This window comes from Streptopelia decaocto (genome assembly GCF_964273445.1).
Source record: "Streptopelia decaocto genome assembly, chromosome: 26".
NCBI classification, from domain to species: Eukaryota; Metazoa; Chordata; class Aves; order Columbiformes; family Columbidae; genus Streptopelia; species Streptopelia decaocto.
The window spans coordinates 618,613-636,471 of record NC_138681.1 but is presented as its reverse complement, the minus strand read 5'-3'; the positions used below and the strand labels follow the sequence as shown (position 1 = coordinate 636,471).

Genomic DNA, 17,859 nt, shown 5'->3' with positions numbered 1-17,859 from the left:
ACGTGTGCTGCAAGCCAGGAGCATTGGGAGCTCCAGCTCCCCAATTTCCCACCAATTTGGGGCAAACTGGGGTGGGTTTGGGTACCCCAGACCGCGCTTTGCACCCCTGCAATAGCTGCATCCCCCCAACATCCATCGGTGGCCTTTGCGCCCTGTCACAAGGGGGGCCGGGGCTGAGCAGCCCAGGCGCAGCCGATTTGATGCGAAAACTGGGAAGCGGAGCCGCGGGGAGGCCGTGACTCAGATTTCCCAGCGTGCGCTCGCCCCGCGGCGCCTGCGGCTGCGGTGGGCGGCGGGGGGGCGGGCACGGGGACGGGGACGGCGCCGCAGCCAAACCCTCACGGCTCCACCGCCGCCGATCCCCGGGGAGGGGGCACGGGCGGCTCGGACCCCCCCGCCACCGTCATCTTCATCCCGGCATCTCCGGTACCGCAGCATCTTCATCCCGGCGCCCCCGGTAGCGCAGCTCCGGGGAGCTCCCGCAGGGCATCACCCTCCTCTGGCCGCGGCTAATTAGCGGGGGGGATTAACGAGCCCCGCTCCGCGCCCCCCCGGCTGTGTCGCAGCCCTCCCCGGTGCGATGGACTCTCCCAGCGCTCAGCGCGTGTGGCGGAGGCTGCGGCGCTAGCGCTGGTACCCGGCAGCTCCCGTCTCGCCGTATCCCTGCCGAGCATCCTTCGCAGACGGACGCCGCGCCGAGCGCCGGATCGCGGCGAGGGCCGAGGCAGGTGAGGAACGGAGCAGAAATACCTTTGCTAACGCAGATTTCCCCTCCTCTCCCGCCGGTTTTCACCGGGCGCCCCCGGAGCCGCGGTGCCGTGCATTGGGGGTTCGGCTCCGCGTTCTCCGCTCGCTGTGGCCATTTTGTCCGGGAAAACCTTTGCCTCCGGCTCCGCTCTGGCTGTTTCTTGGCGTGTTTAAGGGCTTCTCGCCCCTGGGTGCTGGCCGGGCGGCCGTGCCGGCGGGGCCGCGCTTTGCCGCGGGGATGGGGTGTTTGCGGGGGGGGGCTGAGGAGGGGGCAGCGCTGCAGGTTTTGGGGGTGCTGGAGATGACCTTGGCCGTGGGTGATTTGGGAACTCTTCCCCCTTGTCGCCATGTTCTTGCCATCACACAAAAGGGCTGGGGGGCTGCGCTGGGGGGTGCGGACCCCAACGAGCCCTCGGGGGGGATTTGGGACCCCCCAGGGCTGCGTCTGGCAGGAGGAAACTGGTCCAAGGGCCCGTAACCTTGTCTGGGGCTGGAGGTGCCGCTCCGGATGGGGCCGGTGGGGCCGGTGATAGCTTTTTTGCCACCAGAAAAGCATTTTTGGGACCCCCCCCCCAGGCTCTTGTGCACAAGGTGCCTCCGTCTACCCGTGATTTCTGGCTGCTGAATGCAAAGCTCCGATGGCCAAAGCGTCTGGCGCTCCCGGCTCGTTGGGGCAGCGTCGCCATCGCCCAGCCCGCCCGTGACCTTGCTCCCCATCCTCATCCTCAGCGCGCATTCGGCCTCTCGCCGCTCCCCTCTCCCTTCTCCCGCTCTCTATACGTCACGGGCCGTATAGCGGCGTCCCGGCCGCCTCGGGGCTCCGCGAGGCGCTGCCGGCCTGGCTGCAGCCGAATGACCTTGGCCGTGAATCGGCTCCTTCCCGGGGCGGCGGGTGGCACCGGGACCCCCGAGGAGGGGACCGGGGTGTCCCCTGGGGGGGCACAGGGCTGGGGGCGCATTGGTGGGTTTGTGCTGCTTCAAAGCACCTGCTCGGGTCGGTGAAGGAGCGGGGGTCGCGTTGTGCCGCAGCAGCGTCCCCGGGGCCCCGCCGGCTGCGCAGCCACCGGGGGGTGTCCCCCCCCCAGCGCTGCCGCCAGCCCCGGCTATTTCGGAAAGGCTAATTTTAGCTTCCCCGTCCCCTGGCTCGGGGAGGGGGACGCGGGGCGGCTGTGTCCCCGTCCCCGTCCCCGCGGCTCAATTCCTGCCTCCTCGGCACAGCTATAAATAGTGCTGTGGGGGGGCCACGACAGCCCCGCGGCTGGGTCAGCAGGGCCGGGGGGGGCTGCGTGTCCATCCCCGTCACGGGCTCCGCGAGGCCTGGGGGGGACACCGCGCGCCCCTGGCAGCCTGGGGGGGGACGCAGGATGTGTGGGGACAGGGAGGTGTCACCCCCCCAGGGACCCCGACCCAAACCTGCCTCCTTGACCCTGGGGCACCAACACCAGCACTGGGGCAGCCCTGGGGGGCTCTGGGGACCCTGGCGGCAGCTTTGGGACTCTGGTGACCTTGGGGGGGTGGTCCTCTCGCTGTCCCCTCACTGTCCCTCTGGTGCCGCTGCTGCTTCATCCCACGGGTCCCCAGGAAATGTGGGGGGTTTTGGTCCAGGCCTGGTTTTTGGCGGTGACTTGCAATCCTGGGTGGATGGCGCAGGGACAGTGACGTCCACTGATGTCCCCCCTGCTCCCTTGTCCTCTGTCCCTTGTGGGGACAGTCATGGAAGGGCCCGATTCTGGCTGCAGCCCAGGGGCGCTGGGCCGTGTCCCCCCTCCCGCTGGCGATGGGCAGGGGTGTCCCCTGGCCCGTGCTGTCACCGGGCACCTGCCACCCCTGGGGTCACCCTGTGGCCCGCTGGGGTCAGCTGAGCCCCCCTGGCGCTGTCCCCGGGGTCCCTAAGCTCTGTCACCCCAGCGCTGTCACCCCTCTGCCCACGGCTGCCCTGAGCTGGGGGGCAATGCAGCTGCGTGGCCACGCCCACCTCGAAGCTCATTGGCTGAACAGCTGGGCCGCGCCTCCACAGCCCCATTGATGGTGGTGGGGTGGCCACGCCCCCTGGCGCTCATTGGTCCTCGGCCCGGCCGCACCTTCCCAGCCCCATTGAGAGGCCGGCGGGGCTTTTTCCCGCAATGGGGCGGGCGGGGACAGGGGGTCCCTGCGCCTGGGGGCTCTGACCTATGGGCAGTGGGGGACAGGGGTGCTGTGGGACCCTCCTGCTCCCCGCTGGGACCCCTCACCGCTGGGATCCCCGCCGTGGGGCCGATTTGGGGGGCACTGCAGAGCTCTGGGCTCAGACCCCTCCCCGTCCCCAGGGGACACTGGGGTCCCTGGGTGGGCAGATGGGGCGGGTGGCCTTGCAGTGGCACGGGACACGCGGGACACCCCCCGTCTTGTTTGTCCATGCCAATCCACCGATGCTGCAGGTTCCGCTCCCTCCTCCTGCCGGCTTATTGATTGGGGTGGATTTGGTTCCACCAGCAGCTGGGAAAAGGGGCAGAGGGAGGGGACCGACCACCGAGGCCGTGGGGGCCGCTCCGTCCTAAACCAGCCCTGCCTGTGTCTGGGCTCCTCAGGTCTGGGGTCCCCCCGAGCCCCCCCCAGCTGGATGGGTAGTGCCGTCACCCGTCTCTCCGCATCCCACCGCGGTCCCCGGGCGTGAGGGCGCAGCCCCCGGCACAGAGACCCCCCGTCCCATCGCGGCGTCGCGGCCCGTCCCAGCGGCACCATGGACGAGAGCTTCCGAGACCGGACGGCGTTCATCCGGGGCGCCAAGGACATCGCCAAGGAGGTGAAGAAACACGCGGCCAAGAAGGTGAGCAAGGGCATGGACCGCGTGCAGGACGAGTACACCAAGCGCTCCTACTCCCGCTTTGAGGAAGAGGAGGACGACGAAGATTACGCGCCCCAGGACGGCTACTACCGGGGCGGCGAGGGGGCCAACGAAGAGGAGGGGGCGTCCAGCGACGCCACCGAGGGCCACGACGAGGAGGACGAGATCTACGAGGGCGAGTACCAGGGCATCCCCCGGCACGAGTCGCTGAAGGGCGGCGAGCGGCTGGGCGCCCAGGCGGCCGCTGGCGCCTTCGACGACAGCGAGGGCCAGCGGCGCAAGGACCGCGAGGAGCTGGCGCAGCAGTACGAGCTCATCCTGCAGGAGTGCGGCCACGGCCGCTTCCAGTGGACCCTCTACTTCGTGCTGGGCCTGGCGCTCATGGCCGACGGCGTGGAGGTGTTCGTGGTGGGCTTCGTGCTGCCCAGCGCCGAGAAGGACATGTGCCTCTCCGACTCCAACAAGGGCATGCTGGGTGAGGGGACGGGGACGGACAGGGCGCGGACAGGGGGACGGAGGCACTTGGGGGATGTGGGGGGAGATGGGGATGTGGACACAAGGAGGTGGGGACATGGGGGGACATGGGGGGATGTGAGGGACAGGAAGACGTGGGAAGAGACAGGCAGATGGGGACATGGGGGACACGAGCAGATGGGGAAATGGGGGGATATAGGGGATGTGTGGGGACACGAGGGACTGAAGGGACACAGGGGGTACAGGGGATATGGGGTGACACAAGCGGATGGGAGACAGAGAGGGACACAGGAGGGACGGGGGGACGTGGGGAGAGAAGAGCAGGGGGGGCCCTGGGAGCTGCAGGTCATGAGAGGACATGGGGGACTCAGGGAGACGTGGGGGGTCACAGAGGGGACACGGGGACACGTGGGTATTGGCGACACGGAGCGGAGTGGGGGGACACGGGAGATGTGGGGGACACATGGGGTGCAGTCCAGGGGGGCACGGAGGGACCTGCGCTACGGGGGGGACACCACGAGCTGTGGGAGGGACACGAGGAGATCCGGGGGGGCCATGAGGATGTGGGGGGGCACAGAGATGCAGCGGGAGATGGGGGGGGCAGGAGGAGATGTGGGGACAAGGAGGGACGCGGAACCCCCGGGCACTCGGTCGGGGGGCCGGGGGGGCACGGCTGCGCGGTCGGGCTGTGACTCACGGCCCCCCCGGCGCCGCAGCCCCGGCTGCTCTGGCTGTCCCCCCCAGCCCTCCCGCCCGCTGCTGGGGCGCCCGGCGCCGTCCGGGGGCTGCACCGCGGCGTGACCCCCCGGCGCAGGTGTCCCCTCCCTGAGACCTGCAAACGCGGGGCAGGACTGGGGGGTCCTGGGGGGGCATCTCCACCCCATCCTGTGGTACCCGAATAAATCAGGGGGGACGGCCCAGGGGTGTCCCCCCACCCCGTTCATACATGGGCGACAGTCCTGGAGTCCCCAGCCCTGACCGTTGTCACCTCCATGGGCGACTGAGGCTGCTCTGCCCCGTGTCCCCTGGCTGACGTCCCCGTGTCCCCGTGTCCGCAGGGCTGATCGTGTACCTGGGCATGATGGTGGGCGCCTTCGTGTGGGGCGGGCTGGCGGACCGGCTGGGCCGACGGCAGTGCCTGCTCATCTCCCTCTCCGTCAACAGCGTCTTCGCCTTCTTCTCCTCCTTCGTGCAGGGCTACGGCACCTTCCTCTTCTGCCGCCTCCTCTCGGGCGTGGGGTAAGGGGGCAGCGCCCCGGGGACCCGGAGCACCCCAGGGGCGTCCCCAAACCCCCGTCTGCGGTGGGGGGGGGGTGACACCGCTCTGTCCCCCAAAGCATCGGTGGCTCCGTCCCCATCGTCTTCTCCTGCTTCTTGGAGCGGGTAAGGGGGAAACAGCGCCCCCAGGGGGCCCGGAGCACCCCAGGGGACCCGGAGCACCCCAGGGGACCCAGGCGTCCGGAAACCCCCGTTTGCGGTGGTGGGGGGGGTGACACTGCTCTGTCCCCCAAAGCGTCAGTGGCTCCATCCCCATCGTCTTCTACTTCTTGCTGTGGGTAAGGGGGGATCGCAGCACCCCAGAGGGGTCCCAGGCGCCCGGCCACCCCAAAGCCCCGTCTGCGGTGGCGGGGCAGGGGGTGACACCGCTCTGTCCCCCCCAGCATCGGTGGCTCCATCCCCATCGTCTTCTCCTACTTCTCGGAGTTCCTGGCGCAGGAGAAGCGGGGGGAGCACCTGAGCTGGCTCTGCATGTTCTGGATGATCGGGGGCATCTACGCCTCGGCCATGGCCTGGGCCATCATCCCGCACTACGGTAAGGCCGCCCGGCCCGGGGGGGCGCGGTTCGGGCCGGCAGCACCCCCGCCACGTCCCGCTCTGCGCAGGGTGGAGTTTCCAGATGGGCTCCGCGTACCAGTTCCACAGCTGGCGGGTGTTCGTGCTGGTCTGCGCCTTCCCCTCCGTGTTCGCCATCGGGGCGCTCAGCACCATGCCCGAGAGCCCCCGCTTCTACCTGGAGGTGGGGGGACCTGGGGGGACCTGGGGACCCATCCTGGGAGGGGGTGAGGAAGGACCCTCCCCAAGTGGGTGGTGGGTGGGGGGGAGGTGGGCAGGGGGCCTGAGAGGGGGTGGAGATGGGGACACCCAACTGGGGACAGCAAGGGGGTGATGGGGACATGGGGACCCAATTGGGGACCAGCAAGGGGGTGATGGGGACCCAACTGGGGGCAGCAAGGGGGTGATGGGGACCCAACTGGAGACCAACAAGGGGATGATGGGGACATGGGGACCCACCTGGGGGCAGCAAGGGGGTGGTGGGACCCTGAGCAGTTGGTGGAGATGGGGTCCCAGGCAGGGACCCCGGTGGGTGGGGACACGGGGTGACCCCGGGGTGTCCCTCGCAGAACGGCAAGCACGACGAGGCCTGGATGGTGCTGAAGCAGGTCCACGACACCAACATGAGGGCCAAGGGCCACCCCGAGAGGGTCTTCTCGGTAAGGACCCCCGGGCCGGGGAAACTGAGGCACGGGGGGATGGGGCCCACCTGGCAGCCTTGGCTGGGGCTGCCGCACCCCGGTGTCCCCAAACTGTTGTCCCCACCCCGTGACCCCCAGGTCACCCACATCAAGACCATCAAGCGGGAGGACGAGCTGATCGAGATCCAGTCGGACACGGGGACGTGGTACCGGCGCTGGCTCGTCCGCGTCCTCAACCTCTCGCAGCAGGTGGGACGGACCCTGCCCGGGGTGTCCCCGTGTCCCCTCGTCACCCCCGCAGCCCCTCATCACCTCTGGTGTCCCCGTGTCCCCTCGTCACCTCTGGTGTCCCCCGTGCAGGTGTGGAGCAACTTCCAGCAGTGCTTCGCGCCCGAGTTCCGGCGGGTGACGCTGATGATGATGGCCGTGTGGTTCACCATGTCCTTCAGGTGGCAGCGGGGACACCCGGCGGGGCCGCGGGGGACTGGGAGCGCTGGGAGGGGACTGGGACAGGACTGGGAGTACTGGGGTAAACTGGTGGCACTGGGACAGACTGGCAGCACTGGTGCAGACTGGTGGCTCTGGTGGCCCCGGTGGCTCTGGTGGCCCCGGTGGCCCTGGTGGCCCCGGTGGCCCCGGGAGGCCGCTGGCGCAGCGGCGCCGGGCTCACGTGTCCCCCGCAGCTACTACGGGCTGACGGTTTGGTTCCCGGACATGATCAAGCACCTGCAGAACATCGAGTACGCGTCGCGCACCAAGCTCTTCACCCGCGAGAAGGTCCGGCACTTCACCTTCAACTTCACGCTGGAGAACCAGGTCCACCAGGGCGGCGAGTACTTCAACGACAAGTGCGTGTCCCCCGGGGGGCCCCGCGGCCGCGCGAGCCGGGGTGACGGGCCCCCCCTCCGCCCAGGTTCATCGGGCTGAAGATGAAGTCGGTGACGTTCGAGGACTCGCTGTTCGAGGAGTGCTACTTCGAGGACATCACCTCCAGCAACACCTTCTTCAAGAACTGCACCTTCATCTCCACCGTCTTCTACAACACCGGTGGGCCGGGGGGTCCCTGCGCGGGGGCGGCGGAGATGGGGGTGACCCCGCCGACCCCGTTCTTGGTCCCCCCAGATCTCTTTGAGTACAAGTTCATCAACAGCCGGGTGCTGAACAGCACGTTCCTGCACAACAAGGAGGGCTGTCAGCTGGACTTCAGCGACGACAACAACGCCTACATGATCTACTTCGTCAGCTTCCTGGGCACCCTGGCCGTGCTCCCCGGGAACATCGTCTCCGCGCTCCTCATGGACAAGATCGGCCGCCTGCGCATGCTGGGTGGGTGCTGGGTGCTGGGTGGGTGCTGGGTGGGTGCTGGGTGTGTGCTGGGTGGGTGCTGGGTGGGTGCTGGGTGCTGGGTGTGTGCTGGGTGGGTGCTGGGTGGGCGGTGTCAGGTTGGACGAGGTTCCGTGGAGGAGCGTGTTCAATTTGGAGATCATGGAGTCACAAGGGTTTGGGTTGGGAGGGACCTTCAAAGCTCATCTGGTCCAGGGCATGTCCCTGGTCTGTTGGGGATGTCCCTGATCAGTTGGATGTCCCTGATGTATTGAACATGTCCCTGATCCATTGGACGTCCCTGGTCTGTTGGGGACATCCCTGCCCATGACGGGATGCTCTGAAGGTCCCTCCACGGTCACAGAACCGCAGGCTGGTTTTGGTTGGACAAACCCCTCAAGCCCATCAGGACCCAGCCCCGAGCCCACCCGGACCCCCTCCCGAGCTCCTCACCCCCACCCCCAGCTGACGAGTCCCCGTGTCCCCGCAGCCGGTTCCAGCGTCATGTCCTGCGTCAGCTGCTTCTTCCTGTCGTTCGGGAACAGCGAGTCGGCCATGATCGCGCTGCTCTGCCTGTTCGGGGGCGTCAGCATCGCCTCCTGGAACGCGCTCGACGTGCTCACCGTGGAGCTCTACCCCTCCGACAAGAGGTGCGCGGGGAGCCCGGGGCGGGGAGCCCTGCGTGCTCAGGGCAGGTTTGGGTGCTGGAGGGCGGTCGGGGTGCTGGAGGGAGCTTTGGGTGCTGGGGGAGGTTTGGGTGCTGGGGGCAGGTTTGAGGTGCTGGAGGGAGCTTTGGGTGCTGGGGGAGCTCTGAGTGCTGGGGGCAGGTTTGGGGTGCTGGGGGGAAGGTTTGGGGTGCTGGGGGAGGTTTGGGGTGCTGGGGGAGCTCTGGGTGCTGGGGGAGGTTTGGGGTGCTGGGGGAGGTTTGGGGTGCTGGGGGAGCTCTGGGTGCTGGGGGAGGTTTGGGGTGCTGGGGGAGGTTTGGGGTGCTGGGGGAGCTCTGGGTGCTGGGGGAGGTTTGGGGTGCTGGGGGGAAGGTTTGGGGTGCTGGGGGAGGTTTGGGGTGCTGGGGGAGCTCTGGGTGCTGGGGGAGGTTTGGGGTGCCAGGTACAAGGGGTTCAGTGCTGGGGGAGGTTTGGGGTGCTGGGTGCCAGACACGGGGTGCCAGGCGGGTTTTGGGTCCCGGCGCCCGCAGGACGACGGCGTTCGGGTTCCTGAACGCGCTGTGCAAGCTGGCGGCCGTGCTGGGCATCAGCATCTTCACGTCCTTCGTGGGCATCACCAAGGCCGTGCCCATCCTGCTGGCGTCGGCCGCGCTGGCGCTCGGCAGCTCCCTGGCCCTCAAGCTGCCCGAGACGCGGGGGCAGGTCCTGCAGTGACCCCCCCACAACCCCCTTTGCCCCGATCCCAGCGCCCTCCCGCCCCCCCCGGGGGTTTAGTCTCGTTAGACACTGTGAAACGTCATTTCTTGGAGCATTTGGGGTTCGGTTTGTTTTTCATTTGCACTTGGCCCCCCCTCCCCAAACCTCCTCCCCCCCCCTCGTGCCCCCCCATACCCACCCTGTGCTCCCCCAACCCCCCTGCCCCCCATTTCTTTTCTCGGTGTCACCCCCTCTGTGAATTGCTGCTCACCCCTGGGGGGCTGGGGGGGGTCAGGCCCTGTGCCCCCCAGCGTTGCTGCTGGACCGGGGAGGAGGAGGAGGAGGATGAAGGCTCCGTCCTCAGCCCCATGGCGGGGATGGGGGACACGGCTCCGTGCCTCAGTTTCCCCAGCTGGCAGGACGTGGGGGGCCCATCTGCACCCCAGGAGGGTTTGGGGGTGCACGGAGGCTGGGCAGGCACAGGGCCTTGGGGTGCATGGTGTTTGGGGTGCTCGGCCCACAGGGGTGCGTGACTCGGGGTGCACAAGACTTTGGGGTGCTCAACCCAAGGGGTGCATGTCTTGGAGTGCACGGCACATTGGGTGCTCAAGGCTTTGGGGTGCTCAGCTCAAGGGGTGCACAAGGCTTTGAGGGTGCTCAGTGCCTTGGGGTGCACGGCATGTTGGGGTGCTCAGCCCAAGGGGTGCACGCCTCGGGGTGCACAAGGCTTTGGGGCGCACAATGTTTTGGGGTGCACAGCACGCTGGGTGCTCAGCGTTTTGGGGTGCACGGCGCGTTGTGGTGTGGGGTGCAAACCCCTTGGGGGAACCCCAGCCTTGGGGTGCACGGCATTTCGGGGTGCACCCCATCTTAAAGCACAACTTTTTGGGGCGCAATGCACCTTGAGGGGGGGGTGCACGATGCCTTGGTCTGTGGCGCATTTTGGGGTGCACGTGATTTGGGGGTGAAGAGCCCCCCCACAAAGCTTCACCTAATTTTGGGGTGGGGAGCCCAAAACTGCCTTTTTTTGGTTTGTTTTCCACCCTGTTTTTAAAGGATTTTGGTTTCCAGTTGTGCTGGCGCGGGGGGGGGCACAGGGTGTCCTGCACCCCCTTCCCCCCCCCCGCGCCCCCTTTTTACCCCCAAACCCAGGGCACAAAACCACCAGCGGTTTGCAAAGCACAAAGCGACACCCCATACAGCGCCAAGACCCCCCCCCCAAATTAACTGGGGTCCTGGGGCTGTGTCCCCCCCCGCCCCGGGTGGGTCCCCAGCAAGGGAAATGTTGGTCTATGCAAAAGTGCTTTGGGCAGCCCCCCCAATTAGCCCCCCCCCCCATTAGGGCAGCCCCCCAGCTCCACGAGCAGCCCCCCCAAGTGATCGAGCGGCGTGTGCTTCGTCCCCCCCCCTCCTCTCCCGTCGGTGTGCTGGTCCCGCCCCCCCCCCGTGGCGCTGTCCGTACACTCGTGCCGTGCTGTAGTTTTTAGATGTTTGTAAATTAATTAAACTTGAAAAAATAACCCAAAACCTGTGAGATTAAGGAAAAAACAACAAACCAATCACAATCCCCCCCCCGCAGGAGGGGCCAGTCCTGGTGCTGAGCTCCCCCCGCGGGGGGTGTTTATTTCTGGGCTGAATCCATTTAAGAATCAAATGGGGGGGTCACCCCCTAGATCCCGCCAAAATGGGGGGGGGGTCAGGGGGTACAATGCAGGGTGGGGAGGGGGTCACCCCAATATCATCATCCCCCCCACCAAGGGTGTAACTGGGGTGGATTTTTGGGGTCAGGGTGGGACCCAGGGGGTGTCTGGGTGTGACGTGGGGTGGAGGGGGGGGGGTCACCCCAATTTTTTTGCCACCCCCAGAGGGGTGAGGAGGAGGTTGGGTGGGGTCCGGGGGTGCAATGCAGGGTTGGGGGGGGTCACCCCCATACCCCCCCCGTTCTTGCTCCGCCGCGCGTCCCCGCCGTCACTGCTCCCCGCGCGCGGCCGCGTCCCGCTCGTGCCGGGACCCCCCCATGCAGGGCGGGCGGGGCGGCACGCGCGGGTCGCTGTCCCACTGCTGGGGGGTCCTGGCGACGATGGCGAGCGCGTGCAGCGGCCCGGCCAGCTCGGCGCTCAGCGCCGCGTGCACCAGGCGGTGCCGCTGCAGCGCGGACAGCCCGGCGAAGCGCGCGCTCACCACCACCACCGAGAAGTGGCTCTCGGCGCCGGGGGGGCCGCCGTGCCGGGGGGAGTCGTCCAGGACCTGCAGGTGCGTGGGCTGCAGCGCCGCGCTCAGCTTGGCGCGGATGGTGCGCGCCAGCGGGCCCTCGGCCATGGCTGCCAGCGCCCGGCGGGTGGCGAGCAGCGCGGGAGCGCGCATGCGGGGGCTGCGGACACGGAAACGGGCGCTGGGGGGCGAATGGGGCGGGTGGGGGCGCTGAGTCTGGGGGGCTCTGCGGGGTCGGGACCCATTTATGGGGGTGGAAGGACCGGGCACTGGATGGGGGTGAAGGTGGGAGGGGGCTCTGCAGGACCAGACCACCAAACACCCCCCCATGTGCAATGGAGGGGTGCGCCCCAAACCAGCCCCCCATGTGCAATGGAGGGGTGCACCCCAAACCAGCCCCCCGTGTGCAATGGAGGGGGGCACCCCAAACCAGCCCCCCATGTGCAATGGAGGGGTGCACCCCAAACCAGCCCCCCATGTGCAATGGAGGGGTGCACCCCAAACCAGCCCCCCGTGTGCAATGGAGGGGGGCACCCCAAACCAACCCCCCCCGTGTGCAATGGAGGGGGGCACCCCAAACCCGCCCCCCGTGTGCAATGGAGGGGTGAACCCCAAACCCGCCCCCCGTGTGCAATGCAGGGGGGCACCCCAAACCCGCCCCCCGTGTGCAATGCAGGGGTGAACCCCAAACCAGCCCCCCCGTGTGCAATGGAGGGGTGAACCCCAAACCAACCCCCCGTGTGCAATGCAGGGGGGCACCCCAAACCCGCCCCCCCGTGTGCAATGCAGGGGGGCACCCCAAACCCGCCCCCCGTGTGCAATGCAGGGGTGAACCCCAAACCCGCCCCCCCGTGTGCAATGCAGGGGGGCACCCCAAACCCGCCCCCCGTGTGCAATGCAGGGGTGCGCCCCAAACCCGCCCCCCGTGTGCAATGCAGGGGGGCACCCCAAACCCGCCCCCCGTGTGCAATGCAGGGGTGCGCCCCGAAGCCGCCCCCCCGGCCCTCACCCTCCGCCGCTCCGGTTCCGCTCCGCCGCTGAGCACGCTGGGAAGTGGAGTCCTCCCGCCCCTCTCCGCCCCCTCACGTGACCGCGGCAGAACTACAACTCCCACAATGCCGCGCGGCCCCATTCGCGCCCCGCCGCTCCGCCTCGCTCTGATTGGCTGCGGCCCTTCGGCGCTCCGGGGCGGGGAGGCCGATGACGACACCACGCCCCGCCCACATGCCCTTATATGGCGTGGCGGGACCGATCCGAGCAGAGCGGGGGTGTTGGCTGCACGTGACGTGCGGCGGACCTGGGTGAGAACGGCGTGTCCGTGCGGGAACACGCGTGGGACCCACCGGTGTGCGCGGGTCGCTGCACAGCCCAGCCCGGAGCACACCCCTGTTGCACAAGCCCCCCCGTTGCACTCTCGTGTCCCTGTGCACCCCCCGTTGCACACTCGTGTCCCTGTGCACATCCCCAGTTGCACTCTCGTGTCCCTGTGCACACCCCCGGTTGCACACTCGTGTCCCTGCACACCCCACGCCCCCTCTGTTGCACACATGGACCCATTTGCACACTCAGGCATTGCACCCCAGGTCCCCGCACACACTCCCCCCGGTTGCACGGGGGGCGGCCCCAATACCCCCCACATCCCCCCGCCTTGCACAGGCTCCGCTCGCCCCCCCACGCCCCCCGTGGAGCGGCCGGTTCCTCCCCAGGGGCCGGGCTCTCGCTGCCGCCGGCACTGGGGGGGTCGGGCCGGTTCCCCGGGGGGCGGCCAGGACTGGGCAGCACCAGCCGCGCCGGGGGGGCACTGGGCCAGCCCTCCCCCCGCCGCCAGCCCGCCCCCCCGATCCTCCCGCCGCTCCGGGCAGCCCCGCGGGGAGGGGAATTAACTTTCCTCCTCCTCCCGCTCCTCCGCCGCCGTCAGTCCCTCCCGTCCCCGGCCTCTCCCGCGGCTCCGCCGGCCCGGGGGTCCTTCCCCGCCCGGGGTCCGCGTTTCCGGAGGGGCTTCTCCAGGGTCCCCTCGCCATCCCGGGCTCCTTTCCCTCAGCCCGGGCGCTCCCTGCTCCGGGGCTCCTTGCCCCGTTCCCGCATCCCCGGATCTTCTTCTCCATCCCCGAATTCCCTTCTCCATCCCCAGATCCCCCTTCTCCATCCCTGGACTCCGCTCTCTGTCCCGGGGCTTCTTTTCCATCTCTCCATCTCGCGTTCCCCATCTCCATCCCAAACCCCTCATCTCCATCCCAAACCCCTCATCTCCATCCCAGAACCCCCATCTCCATCCCAGACCCCCCTCTCCATCCCAGACCCCCCTCTCCATCCCCGGCTCCCCCTTTCCCTCCGCATCCCCTTGCCCCCCATCCCTTCCCCTGAGACACCCCCTTCCCCGGCGCTCCCTCCGCTCCCCCGGCATGGCTCTGGCGGCGGGGCCGTGGCCGGAGCCGCCGCCTCCTCCTCCTCCTCCTCCTCCCGCCGCCGCGGTGCCGGAGGCGGCGGGGAAGGCTGCGGGGAACTGCCTGGTGTGCGGGGACAAGGCGAGCGGCAAACACTACGGGCAGTTCACCTGCGAGGGCTGCAAGAGCTTCTTCAAGCGCTCCGTGCGGCGCAACCTGTCGTACAGCTGCCGGGGGGGCCGCGACTGCCCCGTGGACCAGCCCCACCGCAACCAGTGCCAGTACTGCCGGCTGCGCAAGTGCCTCCGCGTGGGGATGCGCAGGGAAGGTGCGACGTGGGCACGGCGGGACGTGGGGACAGCGGGACATGGGGGGACAGAGGGGACAGAGGGAGAGGGGATTGGGGAAAAGGGAGAGCGGGGGAGAGGGTGGAAAAGAGGGAGAGCAGATGGAGAAGGAGACGGGGCAGGAGGAAAGAGGATGGAAAACGCGAAGTTGGGAAGAGGATGGAAAAGGAGAGAGGGTGGGAAGGAGAGAGAGGATGGATGGGAGAGGCTGGAAAAGAAGGTGTGAGGATGGAAAAGAGGGGATGGAAAAGGAGAGAGGGTGGGAAAGAAGGAGAAGGGTGAGGCTGCAAAAGAGAGAGAGCGTGGAAAAGGAGAGAGGATGCAAAAAATAGGAGAGGAGATGGAAAAGGAGCAGAAAAGTTGGAAAAGAAGGAACGGAAAAGAGGGAGAGGGGTGGAAAAGAGGAGAAATGCTGAAAAAAGAAGGGGGCTCAAGGTGATGTGAAGGGGGCTCAGGGTGATACGAGAGGGTTCAGGGTGATGTGAAGGGGGCTCAGGGTGACATGAGGGGGCTCAGGGTGATGTGAAGGGGGCTCAGGGTGAACCGAGGGGGCTCAGGGTGATGTGAAGGGGGCTCAGGGTGAACCGAGGGGGCTCAGGGTGATGTGAAGGGAGCTCAGGGTGAACCGAGGGGGCTCAGGGTGATGTGAAGGGGGCTCAGGGTGACGCGAGGCGGGTTGTGGCGCTGTGGGGACCCCCGGTTCCCGCGGCCCCGGTCCCGAGCGCTGGCTGACGCTCCGGACTGCCATGCCGCGGTAGGCTCAGCCTGGCTCACAGCCGGGCTCAGAGCCCGGCCCAGGCCTGGCCCCGCCGGGGGAGAGCGGAGCCCCCACCCCCACGGGCACAAAACATTAAACACAGCTTGTTCTTTTATTTTATTTTATTTTATTTTATTTTATTTTATTTTATTTTATTTTATTTTATTTTATTTTATTTTATTTTATTTTATTTTATTTTAAGCCCAAGGTGCCAGTAAAACCCAATAGCTGGGACCCAGAGGGGACCTCATGTCCCCCCCCCAGCACCTCCTGGGGGACCCTCACTGACAGCCGCCCCTTGCAGGAAGGGGGGGGTTCACCAAGTACTTGCTTGGCCCCCCCGAGTCCACCGTGCTCTGTTCTATGGGCGTCCCGGATGAAGAACTCGGGATGGGGGGAAAATGGGGTTTGGGGACCAGCGGGGGGGTTTGCCCCGGTTTGGGTGGCACGTCCCCCTCTAACAGGGATGGGGCACTTATGTGATCTTGGGGACCCTCCAGCACCCTGGGTTATTTAATCCTGGGGGGACCTTTTAGCACCCACCCTGCGCCCCCCGGGTGTATTTGACCCCGGGGTGCTGGGGGGGCACAAGTGCCGGGCGGGGTCGGGTGCTGACGTGCCGCTCCCCCCGCAGCCGTGCAGCGCGGCCGCGCGGCCGCCCCCCCGAGCGGCCAGCACCCCCTGCTGCCGGGGGACCCGTACGGCGGCCACGGCTACCCGGGCGGCTTCATCTCCCTGCTGCTCCGCGCCGAGCCGTCCCCGCCGGCGCGCTACGGCGCGCTGCCGCCCGGCGCCGTGCTGGGCGTCGAGGGCGTCTGCGAGCTGGCCGCCCGGCTCCTGTTCAGCGCCGTCGAGTGGGCCAAGGGCGTCCCCTTCTTCCCGGAGCTGCCGCTGGCCGACCAGGCGGCGCTGCTGCGGGGCGGCTGGAGCGAGCTGTTCGCGCTGACCGCGGCGCAGGCGGCGCTGCCCGCGCACGCCGGGCCCGTGCTGGCGGCCGCCGGGCTGCACGCGGCGCCGGGCGCGGGCGCCGAGCGCGTGGTGGCCGCCATGGAGCAGGCGCGGCTGTTCCAGGAGCAGGTGGAGAAGCTGCGGGCGCTGCGCGTCGACGCCGCCGAGTTCGCCTGCCTCAAGGCCCTGGCGCTGTTCTCGCCCGGTGAGGGGCGGGGCCGGGGGGGCGGGGCTTAGTGGGGTGGGGCTGGGTGGGGTTGGGGTGGGGTGGGTGTTGATGGGTGTGCAGGGAGTGAATGGGCTTAATGGGATGGGTGTGGTTGAATGGGGTGTGGTTGAATGGGGTGTGGTTGAATGGGGTGGGGTTGAATGGGGTGGGGCGAAATGAAGTGGGGCTTCATGGGGTGGGTGTTGATGGGTGTGCAGAGAGTGGATGGGCTGGGGGTGACTGGGTGGGGCCAAAGAGGGTGGGGCTTAGTTGGGAGGGACTTAATGGGGTGGTGTCAGGGTGCACTTTAATGGGTGGGGCTCAGGGTCAAGTTAAATGGACTGGGTGGGGCTCAACTGGGTGGGGCTTAATGAGGTGGGGCTGGGGTGGAGCTTAATTAGGTGGAGCTTGCTTACTGGGCTGTGCCTGGGTGGGGCCCGGGGTGCCGGAGCGCTGCCGGCGGCTCAGGGCCGTGTCCGCAGACGCGCTGGGGCTGCAGGAGCCGGCGCGCGTGGCGGGGCTGCAGGAGCGGGCGCAGTGCGCGCTGGAGGAGCACGAGCGGCGGCAGCACCCGGCGCAGCCCGCGCGCTTCGGCCGCCTCCTGCTGCGCCTGCCCGGCCTGCGCGGCCTCTCGGCGCCCGGCATCCAGCAGCTCTTCTTCAGCCGCCTGGTGGGCAAGACCCCCATGGAGACCCTGGTCCGCGACATGCTGCTGGCCGGGGCCGCCCTCGGCTGGCCCTACGGCCCCGGGCACTGACCCCCCGGCGCGGGACGGGGACCCCCGGCAGGGGGACGCCCGGGAACGGACCCCAAGGATGGGACCCCAAGGATGGGACCACAAGGGTGGGACCTCATGGTTGGAGACCCCAAGGAGGGGAACCCAAAGGTGGGACCCCAAGGTTGGGGACCCAAAGATGGGGATCCCAAAGATGGGACCTCATGGTTGGAGACCCCAAGGAGGGGAACCCAAAGGTGGGGGAACCAACAGATGGGACCCCAAAGATGGGGATCCCAAAAATGGGGATCCCAAAGGTGGGACCTCATGGTTGGAGACCCCAAGGAGGGGACCCAAAGACGGGGATCCCAAGGATGGGACCTCATGGTTGGAGACCCCAAGGAGGGGACCCAAAGATGGGACCCCAAGGATGGGGATCCTGCAAACGGGACCCCGAGGATGGAGCCGGAGCCGGGGATGCTGCCGGGATTTCCCCCATTTATGGCAGAAAAGCAGGTTTTTGGGGCGCAGCTGTTCATGGAGATGAACCAAAGCCTGGATTGTGTCCCCGCTCCGGGGCACCAGAACGGCTGCTGTTGCTCATTTCCTTACTGGTTCCCGGTTCCTGTGCCCCGGCCTTACGGCTCACGGGGCTACTTTGTTAATTTTAATTTATCTCATTAAAAAAATAGAATTCTACAAATTCAACAATTTTTTTGTTTCCCTCCTTTTTTTTTTTGGTGGAATTGCAAGGAAAAGTGACGGTGGGTGGTGTCAGTAAAGGGCTCGGGCTGATCCCAGTAATGGCCCCGGTCTGATCCCAGTATGAACCACGGTCTGATCCCAGTATGTACCCGGTCTGATCCCAGTATGAACCACGGTCTGATCCCAGTATGAACCACGGTCTGATCCCAGTATGTACCCGGTCTGATCCCAGTATGTACTCGGTCTGATCCCAGGATGAACCACGGTCTGATCCCAGTATGTACGTGGTCTGATCCCAGTATGGCCCCAGTATGGTCCCAGTCTGATCCCAGTGTGCCCCAAATCGACAGGAAAATGCTACTGGTGACAATCAGGTGCCGC

At 67.5% G+C, this 17,859-nt stretch overlaps 3 protein-coding genes across 4 annotated transcripts in view; 2 read left to right on the top strand and 1 right to left on the bottom strand.

Annotated features, from left to right (window-relative positions):
- The first annotated feature begins 437 nt into the window (after window positions 1-437).
- On the top strand, window positions 438-9,315 carry SV2A (synaptic vesicle glycoprotein 2A). Its single transcript, XM_082072921.1, has 13 exons — window positions 438-728; window positions 3,315-4,046; window positions 5,104-5,284; window positions 5,707-5,858; window positions 5,929-6,062; window positions 6,448-6,537; window positions 6,658-6,768; window positions 6,880-6,968; window positions 7,203-7,367; window positions 7,433-7,566; window positions 7,642-7,845; window positions 8,333-8,492; window positions 9,038-9,315. The coding sequence occupies exons 2-13, from the start codon at window positions 3,467-3,469 to the stop codon at window positions 9,219-9,221; spliced, it is 2,184 nt and encodes a 727-aa protein (XP_081929047.1). The 5' UTR covers window positions 438-728; window positions 3,315-3,466; the 3' UTR covers window positions 9,222-9,315.
- A 1,444-nt stretch (window positions 9,316-10,759) lies between these two features.
- Window positions 10,760-17,859, bottom strand: part of BOLA1 (bolA family member 1) — a 70,532-nt gene continuing 63,432 nt past the window's right edge. The window contains exons 1-2 of one of the 2 annotated variants that reach the window (XM_082073363.1): window positions 12,424-12,484; window positions 10,760-11,574 (exon numbers count right to left, since the gene is read on the bottom strand). In XM_082073363.1, the coding sequence (XP_081929489.1) occupies window positions 11,172-11,567 (396 nt within the window). In that variant the 5' untranslated portion in view covers window positions 11,568-11,574; window positions 12,424-12,484 and the 3' untranslated portion in view covers window positions 10,760-11,171. Of the gene's footprint in view, window positions 11,575-12,423; window positions 12,485-17,859 lie in introns of those variants that run through there. The other variant, XM_082073364.1, reaches the window with a different exon arrangement.
- Window positions 13,817-16,853, top strand: LOC309450453 (nuclear receptor subfamily 2 group F member 5-like; the record flags this gene model as incomplete). Its single annotated transcript, XM_082073315.1, has 3 exons — window positions 13,817-14,126; window positions 15,537-16,055; window positions 16,541-16,853. 3 exons carry the CDS (start codon window positions 13,817-13,819, stop codon window positions 16,813-16,815), a joined length of 1,104 nt encoding a protein of 367 aa, XP_081929441.1. The 3' UTR covers window positions 16,816-16,853.

What these genes read in the sequence shown, in the direction of transcription:
- SV2A (XM_082072921.1), top strand. Translation starts at nt 3,467, where the DNA reads ATGGACGAGAGCTTCCGAGACCGGACGGCGTTCATCCGGGGCGCCAAG. An exon ending in GGCGAGTACTTCAACGACAA is followed by an intron (nt 7,368 to 7,432) that starts GTGCGTGTCCCC and finishes CCCTCCGCCCAG; the next exon opens with GTTCATCGGGCTGAAGATGA. An exon ending in CGGCCGCCTGCGCATGCTGG is followed by an intron (nt 7,846 to 8,332) that starts GTGGGTGCTGGG and finishes GTGTCCCCGCAG; the next exon opens with CCGGTTCCAGCGTCATGTCC.